At 40.8% G+C, this 15,020-nt stretch overlaps 1 protein-coding gene across 4 annotated transcripts in view; it reads right to left on the bottom strand.

Annotated features, from left to right (window-relative positions):
* ino80c (INO80 complex subunit C) overlaps nt 1-15,020 on the bottom strand; it is a 47,616-nt gene that overhangs the window by 25,444 nt on the left and 7,152 nt on the right. For all 4 annotated transcript variants that reach the window (XM_041184213.1, XM_041184212.1, XM_041184216.1 and 1 more), the window contains exons 3-4: nt 13,860-13,970; nt 1,797-1,908 (exon numbers count right to left, since the gene is read on the bottom strand). In XM_041184213.1, the coding sequence (XP_041040147.1) occupies nt 1,797-1,908; nt 13,860-13,970 (223 nt within the window). The remainder of the gene's footprint in view (nt 1-1,796; nt 1,909-13,859; nt 13,971-15,020) is intronic.

Raw genomic sequence — 15,020 nt, forward strand, 5'->3', positions numbered from 1 at the left:
GGTTATTGTTGCCTTGATGAAGATTTACCTGGGAGTGATTAGTTTGGGGATTTGTTTAAAGTTATAATGGTAGTAATTTGTAGGCATGTGTATGTGTTTAATTTGTTGTTAAATTAAAGAATATTTAATGTAGTTTTATATAAAAACCTTCTAGAGGCCTGGTGGTCTTATTACTGAATTCAGAGCTGCATCTCAAACATACCAATTGAAAATATAGGTTATGACAGTTGTTCAAGTTTCTCTCTGGGATTTAAACAACTCAGCCTTTACCAACTGCTGCGTCATAAAACTTGACAAAAGGCAGCATTTGGCCAGGTGTGGAATCAAGGAGCCCTATCAAAATTGAAGTCAATAGGAATCAGGGGGAAAACTTTCTGTTGATTGGAGTCATACCTAGTACAAAGGAGGATGGCAGATTGTTGGAGGCCGATCATCTCAACATAAGGATATCACTGCAGGGGTTCCTCAAGATAGTGTCCTAGACCAACCAACTTCAGCTGATTCGTCAATGGCCTTCTCTCCATCATGAGCTCAGAAGTGGGGATGTTCATTGCTGATTGCATAGTGTTCAGTACCATTTGCAACTCCTCAGATACTGAAGCAATCTGTGCCCGAATGGAGAAAGACCTGGACAACATTCAGGTTTGGACTGGGAAGTGGCAAGTAACATTAATGCCACATAAGTGCCAGGCAATGGTCATCTCCAACAAGAGATAATCTAACCATCACCCATTGACATCAATGGCATTACCATTGCTGAACCCCCAACATTAACATTCTGGGGGCTACCATTAATCAGAAATGTAACTAGACCAGCCATATAAATACTTGGCTACAAAAGCAAGTCAAAAGCTGGGTACTCTGGAATGAGTGTACACTGTAGCAACTTACCAAGTCTACTTTAACAGCACCTTGCAAACTCGCAACTCCCATCGCCTAGGAGATGGGCAGCAGATACAACTTGCCAGTTCCCCTCAAAGTCACATCCTCATTTGGAACTACATTGTTATAACTTCACTGTCACTAGGTCAAAATTCTGGAACCCTCCCCCTACTAACTGCGCAGTGGTGTACCTACAACTCATGGGCTGCAGCGGTTCAAGGTGACTTACCATTCTCTTAAGGGCAATTAGATTGTACAAAAATGCTGGCCTTACCAGTGATGCTCACATTCCAGGAACAAATAAGAAAAATAATTTTGCTAAAACAACCATTTTAAGTAACGAAGAAAGCAATTTTCTCCTTTAGGTTTCTCACTATGTGGCATGAGGGAATAATGCAAAATTTACTTTGCCATAAAGGTTGAATCTTGTTAACCTATAACTTATTCAAATATCTATTATTGCACAAGCTTTATGATTACAACCAAATAATTTTGGGGCTCTCTCTTATGCATATGATGCTTTTTTTTTTTACACATATTTTTAGTGGTGATATTTTACAGTATTTTCAAAATTGTTTCCTTTGTATTGGGTTTTAACATGTGCAAGTTTGAAGAATTTTATGATGGAATCATGATTTAACATAGCAGGCAAATGCAGTCAATGTATGTGCATCATTATTGCCTTTCATATACTGCATGGGTAAGAGGTCAAGTGTGATGCTTCTTACACGACATGCTCTCTCTACCACTTATTAAGTCCAAATTGACCAAGTTGGTAAGAGGCTGATGGTAGAATCTGAAACAATTAAAAATACAAATGGAAAGATTCCATCATAGAAGGTCAGTATGATTTTATGTAAAATTTGGATATAATTAAAAAACATAAATAGGTAGCGAGTATCACCGAAGCTCACAGTTAGGATCATTCAGTTTCCATGGTAACATCCTCTCCGTAGCAAGAATTTGTTTTAGATTTTTCCAAATACGACTCTTCTTCCCAGCACCTGCACCACCGACACCAGAATGCTGAAAATTAAGATTTCATTGCAATAGCAAGTTAGATAGTTGTTTACTGCTGTACTACTCTTGACATAACATTTTTTCTAATCTGTTGGTCGAATCAATAAACTATCACTTGGATTTTTAGTTCCAACAAAAGTCACTTTGAATCTGCTCAGCTTTCTCACTGGATATAAATGAAGAGAACTAATGGTTAGTGTTATATTCAAACAATGCAGACAATCAACTAAATTCACGAATAAACATACTGCAGTTTTCAAACATGGAGCTTCTGTACACATTTTTGCCCACCTAAAATGAATACAGTCCTTCTGGCACAGCACAAGAGGAATACATTTTCATTGTACATCAATACTCTCCTATGGAAAATAAGTTCAAATGGCATGGTGAAAATACAACCAAAGGCAAGATAGCATAAGCACAGCTCAAAAGTAGCAATAGGAATAAGCACGATAATCTGTAGAACATGTTTAATATCATTGTTTTTCTAACACTAATTTACTTAGTTTTATTAAGGTGAAGGATTACACTGAAGAAAAGAACATCCTTTTTGCACCTCAATCAGTGTCAGAAGTTTTATTACAGCCTATATATTCTTCACTTTATTTTATAAATAGAAATGGGTTTTCAAAAAAAAAATTGACAAGAGGCTATTATATAAAATTGGGAATTGTGGGATTGGGGGTATTGTATTAGTATGTTTATTTAGGATTGTTGATGTACAGAAAAAGAGATTAAGAATAAATGGGACGTTTTCAGCTTGGCAGGCTGTAACTAGCAGAATATTGCAAGGATAATCTAGCAAACAGGGATTGCAGTTTCAGAATAAGGGGCTCAGCCATTTAGGTTTGAGATTAGGAGAAATCTCCTGACTCAAAGGGTTGTAAATCTTTGGAATTTTCTACCCAGAGAGCAATGGAAGCATTGTTACGCATGTTCAAGACAGGTTTTTGGGTTATAAGGGATATAGCGATAATGTGGGAGGGTGGAGTTGAGGTAGAAGATCAGCCATGGTCTTGTTGAATGGCGAAGCAGGCTGGGAAGCCAAAAGGCCTAATCCAGTTCTATTTCTTATGTTGTTTCCTTCTAGTGGAGTGCATGTACTCCATACCCTGGTGATACATCAAATGGATGTGAAGGGCTGCGTGACTTTTCTTTAACTGGGCATTTTTTGTGACAGAGCAAATGCTTGAGAGAGGGAAAGCAGAACACAGCTAAAGATTAACCACAAAACAAACTGATTCTAGTGTCACCGGAATTTGGGAGTATATTCTTGACAGCCATCGCCCATGTAATATTTCTATCTGTTGCATTTATATGGCACCTTATAGCCTCAGATGTTTCAATATTTATTTTTAATTTGTTTTTGAGATGTGGGTGACACTAGCAAAGCTAAACATATTGCACATCCTAGATTGCCCATCCTAGTTTCCCAGAGACGAATCTGGCATGCTGCTGTCGCATCCATGTCTGAATCAAGGCTGTGATAATATTTGAAGCTGAGTTGTTCCGGCAAAATCTGAACTGATAAATGAGCTGATTATTGGTGAGGAAGTGTTTCTTGATAAAACTATTGATGATTCCTTCCATCGCTTAACTGCTGATTGGAAAGTGGTTCACAGGCTGGTAACTAGCCTGGCTAGATTTCTATTGTTATGATATTGACAGTGACCTAGCTACACTGAAAACAGCCTGGCTAAGGGTACAATTTGCTCAGTTGCACTTGTCTTCAGCACTGTAACTGGGATGTTGTAAGGGGCAAAAGCCTTGGCTGTGTCCAGTGCACTCAGTTGCTGCTTAATGTCACATAGAGTCAACCAACCGGCTGTACATTAGCTTTTAAGGGAACCTCAGGAGTAAAGAGATCATCATTCACTTGACGTTATTGGAACCCCATGAATTAGCCCTGCAAAATTACCTTTTACATTAGAGAAGGAGTTGAGTTATAGGACATGCCTATCAATAGCATTACTATTCAAGCAGTGGTAAGCTTGTGTTCCCCAACAATGCCAAGCGACATTTTTAAAATCAAATATCATTTCAAATAGTTCATTTACAAGTTTATTTGAAGAATTTTTGCCTTCAGGAAGGTGAAGGATTACACTGAAGAATAGAACGTCTTTTTTTCACTTCAATCAGTGTTAGCATCAAGCACTCACTAGGTAGTGTACAACAAAATCAAACACACTTTGTCCAAAAGAACACATTCAATGCGCATCAGGAAAACACTACTGTACCAGTGAGAAAGTGTCACATGCACACACCATTTATTTTTGGGGCACACCAACAATTGTACACCACTCAGCTGCTAGCATCCTTTTCCAGCACATGATCGAACTCAAGGCTGGCCTTCGCTAAAACTAATGAATTTATTTCAGGCAATGTTTTCTACAAACAACTACTGACAAAATGGTGAAGACAACAGCCTGGGATGAAGCATCAGCAGACAATGAGCCAAGGACCTACTTTCGGGCAGAGCACATATGACATGACAATGCCTTCTTATAAACTGTAAAGGACGGAAACCTGAAATCACTGGGCAGAATACATAAGCATTCAAAAATCTAGGAACCAGGATGAGAATATTGAATCTGAACTTTATTTTGTCTTTAAAGTGTCCTACTTAGGTTTGGCACATTAGATCAGCAAAACTGAATTAAAATGATTTTCACCTTTATGCACCTATACAATTTGCTTCAATTTACAAAAAAACACCATAAGCAGGTTTTTTTGTACACAAACATGTTTACTTCATAAAATTAACAGAGGTGATTTATATTAACAGTATGAGGTTACTCTAAAAACAGACAAGATATTTATTATGCAACAATTGAAGAATATTTACTAGATTGGATACATGAAACACCTGATGTGCAGCAGGAGCTCATGATTCTAGAGACTGCAATATGCTTACTGTCCAGTATCATATAAATTCATCCAATAAAATAAAGCAGCATCTTCCACACAAGCAATTAGGTGGAGCCTTCAAAGGATAAAGCCCATTGTCATACAGCAGTGCACAGCAAAGTTGTGGGACAGTGCTGACATGTTCCAATTGCTCTGCTCAGGTTTAGTAACTGTCAAAATGTTCTCATGATAGTAAACAGGAGTTTTAATATGGTTATCAAAGCAAGCTATCAAAACATAAAAGCATAAGGGTGTATTTGAAATATAACAATTATCCATTGTGTAGCAGTTTTGATCTTCCTGATTAGATGAGTTGATGCACCAACAGGTCAATCACACTACAGGAGTTAAATAATTGTTTTTTTTAAAGCAAATATATTTCAGAATCCAAGACAACGAACAAACACAATTTGCAGGATAATGATTAATGCACAGGAACCTTATTTGTTTAATACATGCAATTATTCCTAACTAATGAAATTACAACACAGAAACAGGACATTAGGCCTACACAATCCGTGTCGGTGTTTGTCTTCCAAAAGAACAAACATTTACAAATACCAAATTTCCATCTCCTTTCAATCTCTTTTCCTTCATTCACCTATCTAAACTAACCTTGAATGATCATAGTTTTTGCCTCAATCACTAATTACAGAAGTAAATTCCACAACCAAGTCTGCATAAGTTTATCCTGTCCTTCATTTCAAAATGCTTTACATTATTATTGTATCTATAACCTTTATTCCTGAATCCTCAACTACTAGAAATGGTCAACTTTTATCTCCAACTTTTGGAATTTTAAATACTTCCATCATATCATGATGATCATTACTAATGGAGTACAGCTGAAGAAACTGAGTGCAGAGTTGGAGTTTGGTATCGGCATGAGTAAACACAGAGTCCAATTGGTTCTTCCTCTACTACAGGGAAAGGAGTTAGCTGTTTGGTGATTATCAGGTAAGTGGGTAAACACTATTCTATCCCTAAGGTTTAAAATAGTACATAAATTGGTGGTAAAGATAATAAAATATATAAAAAAGCAACATAAATAAGTGATTAATATAATTAAGTAATTATTTAAAACACATTAAGGTTTGCAGGACAGGTGATGTGTCACGGCTGCAGCATGTGGGTTTTCCTGGATAACATTGTGACCCAGGGCAAACACGTCTGTAGTAAGCGTTTGCAGCTTGAGGAACTTTGGTTGAGTCATTGAGCTGGAGGCCGAGCTGCAGGCTCTGCACCACATCAGGGAGGGGGAAAGTTACCTGGATGCTTTGTACCAGGAGGCAGTCACACCACTTAGGATAGGGTCTTCTGATTTGGTCAGTGGTCAGAGAAAGGAGAGTGTGACTGTGAGTGAGACAGGTAAGGGGACCCAGGGGGCAGGAGTGTCAGACTTGGCAATTGGCTATTAGGTTTCAGGTTCTCTCAGCTTGTTTAGATGAGAGTGGGGCTTCAGGATGGATGAGGAAACTGACCGTGGCACCATGGTATAGGAAGACATTCAAGGCGGGGGAGCAAAAAGGAACTTAGTGGTAGTAGGGGACAGTATAGTGAGGTGATTGACACTATTCTCTGTAGCAAAGAGTGAGAGTCCAGATGGCTGCGCTGCCTGCTCGGTGCGAGGGTTTGGGACATTTGCTCAAGGCTGGAGAGGAACTTGCAGTGGGAGGGGGAAGATCCAGTTGTAGGTACCAATGTCATAGGTGTAACTAGCAAAGAGGTTCTGCATGGAGAATTTGAGGAGCTAGATACTAAATTGAAAAGCAGAACCTCAAAGGTTATAATCTCTGGATTATTACATTAGATGTATGCAAATTGTCATAGGGTACAAAAAAATTGGCTCAAAGACTGCTGTGGGAGAAATGGGTTCTAGCTTGTGGGGCACTGGCACCAGCACTGGGAAAAGCGCGGGCTGTACCACTGGGGCAGTCTTCACCTGAACCGGGCTGGGACCTGTGTTCTTGTGAACCGCATAACTAGAGAAGTAGAAAGGAGTTTAAACTAAATAGTGGGGGCAAGGAGAGGGTTTTAAACTAAATAGGGGGTGCAAGGGATCAAATGTGGAAAGATATAGTATATCAAAGAGTAGAGGCAAGATAACAGAGAAAATTAGTAAAATGGGAAATGAGGGTCGAAGAATGGCAGGAAGGGACAGAGAGAAAAAAACCTAAAAATGCACAAAGGATCAAGACTTGATGTTATAAAGATAACAAAAAGAATAATCTAAAGGCTCTGCATTTGAAAGTGCATAGCATTCACAACAAAGTAAGTGAATTGGTAGCACACATTGAAGTGAATAATTAAGATCAGATAGCCATTATGGAGACCTTGCTGCAAGATGACAAGGATTGGGTCCAGATTTTTTTTTTTATTCATTCTTGGGATGTGGGCTTCGCTGGCTGGGCCAGCATTTATTGCCTATCCCTAGTTGCCCTTATGAAGCTGGTGGTGAGCTGCCTTCTTAAACTGCTGAAGTCCATGTAGTGTAGGTACACCCACAGTGCTGTTAGGGAGGGAGTTCCAGGATTTTGATTCAGTGACAGTGAAGGAACGGGGATATATTTCCAAGTCAAGATGGTGAGTGACTTGGAGGGGAACTTCTAGGTGGTGGTGTTCCCATCTATCTGCTGCCCTTGTCCTTCTAGACGGTAGTGGTTGTAGGTTTGGAAGGTGCTGTCGAAGGAACCTTGGTGAATTCCTGCTGCGCATCTTGTAGATGGTACACACTGCTGCTACTGTGAGTCGGTGGTGGAGGGAGTGAATGTTTGTGGTTGTGGTGCCAATCAAGTGGACTGCTTTGTCCCAGATGGTGTCAAGCTTCTTGAGTGTTGTGGGAGTTTCACTCATCCAAGAGAGTGGGGAGTATTCCATCACACTCCTGACTTGTGCCTTGTAGATGGTGGACAGGCTTTGGGGAGTCACTGCAGGATTCAGAGCCTCTGACCTGCTCTTGTAGCCATAGTATTTATATGGCTAGTCCAGTTCAGTTTCTGGTCAATGGTAACCCCTAGGATGTTGATAGTGGGGGATTCAGTGATGGTAATGCCATTGAACATCATGGGGTGATGGTTAGATTCTCTCTTGTTGGAGATGGTCATTGCCACTTGTCAGCCCAAGCCAGGATATTGTCCAGGTTTTGCTGCATTTGGACATGGACTGCTTCAGTATCTGAGGAGTCGCAAATGGTGCTGAACATTGTGCAATCATCAGTGAGTATCCCCACTTCTGAACTTATGATGGAAGGAAGGTCACTGATGAAACAGCTGAAGTTGGTTGGGCCGAGGACACGACCCTGTGGAACTCCTGCAGTGATGTCCTGGAGCTGAGATGGCTGATCTCCAACAACCACAACTATATTCCTTTGTGTTGGGTATGACTCCAATCAGTGGAGAGATTTCTCCCTGATTCCTACTGACTCCAGTTTTGCTAGGGCTCTCTGATGCCACACTTAATCAAATGCAGCCTTGATGTCAAAGCAGTCACTCTCACCTCACCTTGGGAGTTCAGCTCTTTAGTCCATGTTTGAACTAGAACTGTAATGAGGCCAGGAGCCGAGTGGGCCTGGCGGAACCCAAACTAGTCAGTGAGCAGGTTATTGATAAGCAAGTGCCACTTAATAGCACTGTTGATGACCTCTTCCACTACTTTATTAAGGATCAAGAGTAGACTGATGGGGTGGTAATTGGCTGGGTTGGATTTGTCCTGCTTTTTGTGTACAGGACATGCCTGGGCAATTTTCCACATAGCCGGGTAATGCCAGTGTTGTAGCTGTACTGGAACAGCTTGGCTAGGGGCGTGGCAAATTCTGGAGCACAAGTCTTCAGTACTGCTGCCGGAATATTGTCAGGGCCCATAGCCTTTGCACTATGCAGTGCCTTCAGCTGTTTCTTGATATTACGTGGAGTGAATTGAATTGGCTGAATACTGGCATCTGATGTTGAGGAGGCAGAGATGGATCATCCACACCTCTGGCTGAAGATTGTAGTGAATGCTTCAGTCTTATCTTTTGCGCTGGTGTGCTGGGCTCCTCCATCATTGAGGATGGGAATATTTGTGGAGCTTCCTCCTCCAGTGAGTTGTTTAATTGTACACCACCATTCACGACTGGTTGTGGCAGGACTGCAAAGCTTAGATCTGATCCATTGGTTGTGGGATCCCTTAGCTCTGTCTATCACTTACTGCTTACGCTGTTTACTGTGTTATAGCTTCACCAGGTTGACACCTCATTTTTAGGTATGCCTGGTGCTGCTCCTAGCAAGCCCTCTTGCACTCTTCACTGAACCAGGGTTGATCCCCTGGCTTGGTAGTATGGTAAACTGGGGGATATGCTGGGCCATGAGGCTAAATATTGTGTTTGAGTATGATTCTACTGCTGCTGATGGCCCACAGCGCCTCATGGATGCCCAGTCTTGAGTTGCTAGATCTGTTCAAAATCTATCCCATTTAGCACAGTGGTAGTGCCCCACAATATGATGGAGGATATCCTCAATATGAAGGCAAGGACTTCATCTCCACGAGGACTCTGTGTTTACTCCTACCGATACTGTCATGGACAGATGCAGCTGAGGTAGGCAAGATGGTGAGGATGAGGTCAAGTATGTTTTTCCCTCATCTTGGTTCCCTCACCATCTGCCACAGACCTAGTCCAGCAGCTATGTCATTTAGGACTCGGCCAGCTCAGTCAGTAGTGGTGCTACTGATGGACATTGAAGTCGATGTTGAGGCAATTCCCTCCTGGCCGTATACCACCGTGTGGCCACCTCTACCGGGTCTGTCCTGCCATTGGGACAGGACATACCAAAGAACAGTGGTGTCTGGGACATTACCTGTAAGATATGATTCTGTGAGGATTTTGGCACGAGATGCTAGTAAGAAGGACTTTGCCAGGCCGACAGGGCTGAGTTTGCCGTTGTTGTTTCTGATGCCTAGGTCGATGCCAGGTGGTTCCATTCCCTTTTTGTGACTTTGTAGCGGTTTGAAACAACTGAGTGGCTTGCTACACCATTTCAGAGGGCATTTAAGAGACAACCACATAGCTGTGGTCTGGAGTCACTTGAAGGAGACCTGGTAAGGATGACAGATTTCCTTCCCTAAAAGACATTAGTGAACCAGATGGGTTTTTACAATAATCAACAATGGTTTCCTGTCATTTAATTCCATAGAGTTTTAGTTCCAGGTTTTTACTGAATTCAAATTCTACCATCTGCCATGGCTGGATTCGAACCCAGGTCACCAGAGCATTACCCTGGGTCTCTGGATTACTAGTCCAGCGACAATACCACTATGCCATCATCTTGACCTTCAAGAAGAATAGGAAACTAGGTAAAGGTGGAGGGGTAGCACTGTTAATCAAGGACGGCATTTGCGCAATAGTTAGAGATGGCCTTTGTTCAGGAGATCAGGATGTAGAATTGGTTTGGGTGGAGATGAGGAATAGTAGGGGGAAAGAAGTCACAGGCACAGACCTACAAGCCCCCTAACAGTAATCACAATGTAGGACAAAGTGTACAAGAAGAAATATTGGGTGCTTGTGGTAAAGGGATGGCAATAATCATGGGTAAATTTAATCTACATATAAACTGGAAAAATCAGATTGGCAGTAGTAGCCTGGATGTGGAGTTTATAGAATGCTTTTGAGGTAGTTTCTTACAGCACCATGTTCTGGAACCAGCCAGAGAGCTGTTCATATTAGACTTGGTATTGTGTAATGTGACAGGGTTAATTAATGACCTCAGAGTTAAGGCACCCCTAGGTAGCAGCGACCACAATATGATTGAATTTTATATCCAGTTTGAAAGGAAGAGTGGGTCTAAGACTAGTATTTTAAGTTTAAAGAGGGGCAACTATGTGGGCATGAAAGATGAGTTAGCAAAGTGAGCTGGGATATTAGGCTAGGGGATAATAGAGAAGCAGTGGCTGACATTTAAGTATTATTTTCAGAATACTCAAAATAAGTAAATTCCTACTATGAAGAAAAATTCTAAAGGGAGGACCCACAATCCACAGTTAACTAAAGAAGGGAAAGCATCATACTTAAGGAAAAAGCAAATAACTGCGCAAAGATGAGTGACAGGTCAGTTGTGCGGTCAGAATGTTAAGAATTGCAGAAAATGGCTGAAAGGTTAATCAGGAGAAAGAAATTGAGTATGAGAGGAAGCTAGCTAGAAATGTAAAAGTATTTAAACAGGAAAAGAGTAGGTAAAGTGAGTGTGGTCCTCTAGAAAGTGAGAAAAGGAGTTAATAGTAGATAACAAGGAAAGGGCAGAAGAAATGAACAAATATTTTGCTTCTGTATTCATTATAAAGGACACAAAAAAATTCCAGTAATTGCTGTAAATCAGGAGGTGGAGGGGAGAGAGGAACTTGATGAAATTACAATCATTAAGGAAGCAGTACTGAGCAAACTGATGGAGCTGTGGGCTGACAAGTCTCCAGGTCCAGATGGAATTCACCCTAGGGTCTTAAAAGAGGTGGCTAATGAGGTAGTAGATGCGTTGGTGTTAATTTTTCAAAACTCCCTAGATTCTGGAAAGGTTTCATCAGAGTAGGAAGTAGTAAATATAACCCCTTAATTCCAGAAGGGAGGGAGACAGAAAATAGGCAACTATAGGCCAGTTAGCTTGATGTCTGTCATGGGGAAGGTATTAAGAGTAGATCATTAAATAGATTATAGCTGGGCACTTGCATAAATTCCAGGTAATCGAGAACAGTCGACATGGTTTTTTGTAAGAGAAATCATGTTTAACCAATTTATTCTTTGAAGGAGTAACATGTGCGGTGGATAGAGGAGAGCCTGTACGTACTTGGATTTCCAGAAGGTATTTGATAAGGTGCCACATCAAAGATTACTGTGGAAAATAAAAGCTTATGGTGTAGGGGGTAACATATTAGCCCAGATGGAAGATTGGCTGGCTGGCAGAAAACAGAAAGCATGCATAAATGGGTCTTTGTCTGATTGGCAGGATGTGACTTGTGGAGTCCTGCAGGGGTCTGTGCTGGGGCCTCAACTTTTTACAATTTACAACAATGACTTAGATGAGGGGAGCGAAGGCATGGTAGCTAAATTTGCAGATGACACCAAGATAGGTAGGAAATTATGTTGTGAAGACATAAGAAGTTTGCAGATGGAAATAGATAAGTTGAGTGAGTGGGCAAAAAATCTGGCAAATGGAATATCATGTGGGAAAATGTGAAGCTGTTCTCTTTGGCAGGAAGAATTAAAAAAAGCAGAGTTATTATTTAAACTGCAGAATTCCAAGGTGTAGAGGGATCTAGGTGTTCTTGTGCAGTTTTGGTCTCCTTATTTGAGGAAGGATGTAAATGCATTGGAGGCAGATCAGTGGAGGTTTAGTAGATTGATACCAGGAATGATCGGGTAGTCTTATGAGGATAGGTTAGACAGGCTGGGCTTTAGAAGAGTGAGGGGTGACTTGATTAAAGTATATAAGATCCTGAATGATCTTGACAAGGTGGACATTGAAAGGATGTTTCCTCTGGTGGGTGAGTCCAGAACTGTGGCGCACTGTTTTAAAATTAGGGGTTGCCTTTATAGGACAGAGATGAGGAGAGATTTTTTCTTTCAGAAGGTTGTGCGACTTTGGAACTCTGGCTCAGAAGGTGGTGGAAGTGAATATTTGGAATATTTTTAAGGCAAAGGTAGAGTAGATTCTTGTTAAGCAAGGGAATCAAAAGTTATCGGTTATAAAGGTAGATTGGAAAGTGGAACTTGAAAGACAAACAGATCAGCCATGCTCCTTTTGAATGGTAGAGCTGGCTCAAGCCAAATGGCCTACTTCTGCTCCTATTCTGTATGTTCATACTACCATTATCTGCTTTGGTCTAACTGAAAAAGGCACAGTTTTCAATTCTGTCCCATTCTACAGGTGATACCCTTTCAATCCTTGGCACCCTCCTATATGGCTACAATGGCATAACTTCTGACTTTTCCAGAACAGAAAATCAAACTGCCTCATTCTCCTTTGAACATCCCAACCAGCCATTCTCTCGGAATTAACTTGTTTAATCATTTTACACTACCATCAACCATCTTTTTCAACCCCCTCAGCTAGCCTCCAACTTCCAGTCTTTTCTGCACCACCCTCTAGACTGTCACTTCTTTGAGAACTAGGCTTTCTTCATCCTTGAGCATGTCAATTGGCATCTTAGACTTCAATGGATGTTGGTTCACTGATGTGACCGCTTCCCCTCATCAAAGCCTCCTCCAACTCTCACCTGGCTAAACATTCTACCATATTTCCAACTGGCCAAAGCTTAGCCTTCTCTCCCATTTCTCTGCCACCTACTCGTTTGAATATCTCATATTCTTTTTATCCCTCACATCTTTTACAGCTCTCGTTGTCCATCACCTTCTCAAGCCCAAAAACAATTTCACTGCTGGGATCTCCTCCTTATCCTCATTTATCTTTTACCCTGAGTGAAACCTCATCCTTAGTAAAATACGGTTCACAAATAACATGCATTTGGGTAAGAAGCCTGAGAAAAACTGGAACTCATTGAACTTTACTCCAGCAAAGAAAAAACACAAACAGAAGAGTAAAGTAAAAGGAAAAAAATAGAAACAAATATTTTTAAAATGTTCATTTCTTCTAATGCTGATGACGAGTTCACTCATCTTGAGGCTGTACAGCTTTAGAGTAGCCAAGGATTACTAAAGACATGGCATATGACAGTTATGTTAAAATTATTTATGGATTAGACAGAATTACAGGAATAACTTGCTTCTAGTTTCCTAGATGCTGCAAAATTAACATAGACTTCTCAGCATTACATTCCTCTGCAGGAACGCCTTAATTATCCAATTAATTATTAGAAACATTTAGGTAATGGGCCAATGTTAGGCTTTACAAACTCAAACAAACTAACATCTCTGCATACTTTTCTAAATCTCAGCATAAGATCCTACTGACAATTATGAAGCTCTTACAGGATTGAAAACATGATTTTAATTATGTAAAGTAGAATCAGCAAAGAGTAAGTGTTCAAAATCAAATTTACCACTTTGGGTAAAACATAAATATACTTACAATAAAATTTGGATCCTTAAATATCAAAGGTTTTACAGCAAGCTCTCCATGTCCTGGACTAGAATCTGTAGCCAGACTTTTATTCTCACCAGTGGTATCCAATATAATATTCTATATAAAAAAGAAATGTCAAAACATTTTACTCTGACCATTCAGTTGTAAATAATGAGGAGTATGTCATCGGACTAAGCAGAGGACAACATCCATGCCTGGCCTGCACACAGCCAGTCCCATCAACCTCCTCCATAAGAGGCACAGGAAAGGTGCCATGCAGATGGAATACCGGCCAGACATGGGCACCTCTGATACACTCCTCTCCCAAAGTGAAGGGGCATCATCAAAAATTTATTCACCTTCATCTGACACCCTTTGGCAGCATACAGAAGTCGGATCCGTGCAACAAAATGACCCGAACCAGAATGTCCTCAAAGACCTAAATAAGCATTCATAATCCAACCTGCCAAACGTCTTGGCATGGTGGATGAGGTCCAGGACCAAATGAATGTTGTAGCGTATTGTCTGACCCAGGACTAGTTCAGGTGGATCATGTGGGTAGCAGGGTGCCAACAACGCAAGCAAGCATGGGGAGGCAGCAGTGTTGTGGTAATGTCACTGTTGTTCAGAGATCCTGGGGACCCAAGTTCAAATCCCATCACGGCAGATGGTTGAATTTGAATTCAATAAAAATCTCGACTTGTCGTAAAAATCCCGGAGAGTCAATAACAAGCCATTGTAGTATAAGGTCACAAGATTTTTCTTAAGATAATCCCTGAACCTCACAAAGAGGTCATTCTGCAAGAATATGAGAATGCAGGTGGGAGCTCCCATTCGGATTGAAGAAACCAATCTCATGAGGGTTTAAATGAGGCTGAAAGGTTGCATAGCTTTGGATAAAGAGAGGATTCCCCAGGAATAACTATCATTGGGAAAGTCAATTTAGGGATTAGAAGTTATCCAGCTGAAAAAGGAAAAAGGAAGCAAGCCATTGGAATCTGAGAATAGCTTTGGACTGGTTCCAGGAGAATGAAGTGTCCACTTAAGGTACAGAGTAAAGTATAACCATGAAGGGTAATTTTTAGATGTTTTAAAATTTAAATGGGGAATCTTTTCTGTAGTTTAGCGAATAAATTGCCTATGAATAATGTTCAGACAATGTTGCTT

The sequence above is a fragment of the Carcharodon carcharias genome, chromosome 3 (assembly GCF_017639515.1).
Source record: "Carcharodon carcharias isolate sCarCar2 chromosome 3, sCarCar2.pri, whole genome shotgun sequence".
NCBI classification, from domain to species: domain Eukaryota; kingdom Metazoa; phylum Chordata; class Chondrichthyes; order Lamniformes; family Lamnidae; genus Carcharodon; species Carcharodon carcharias.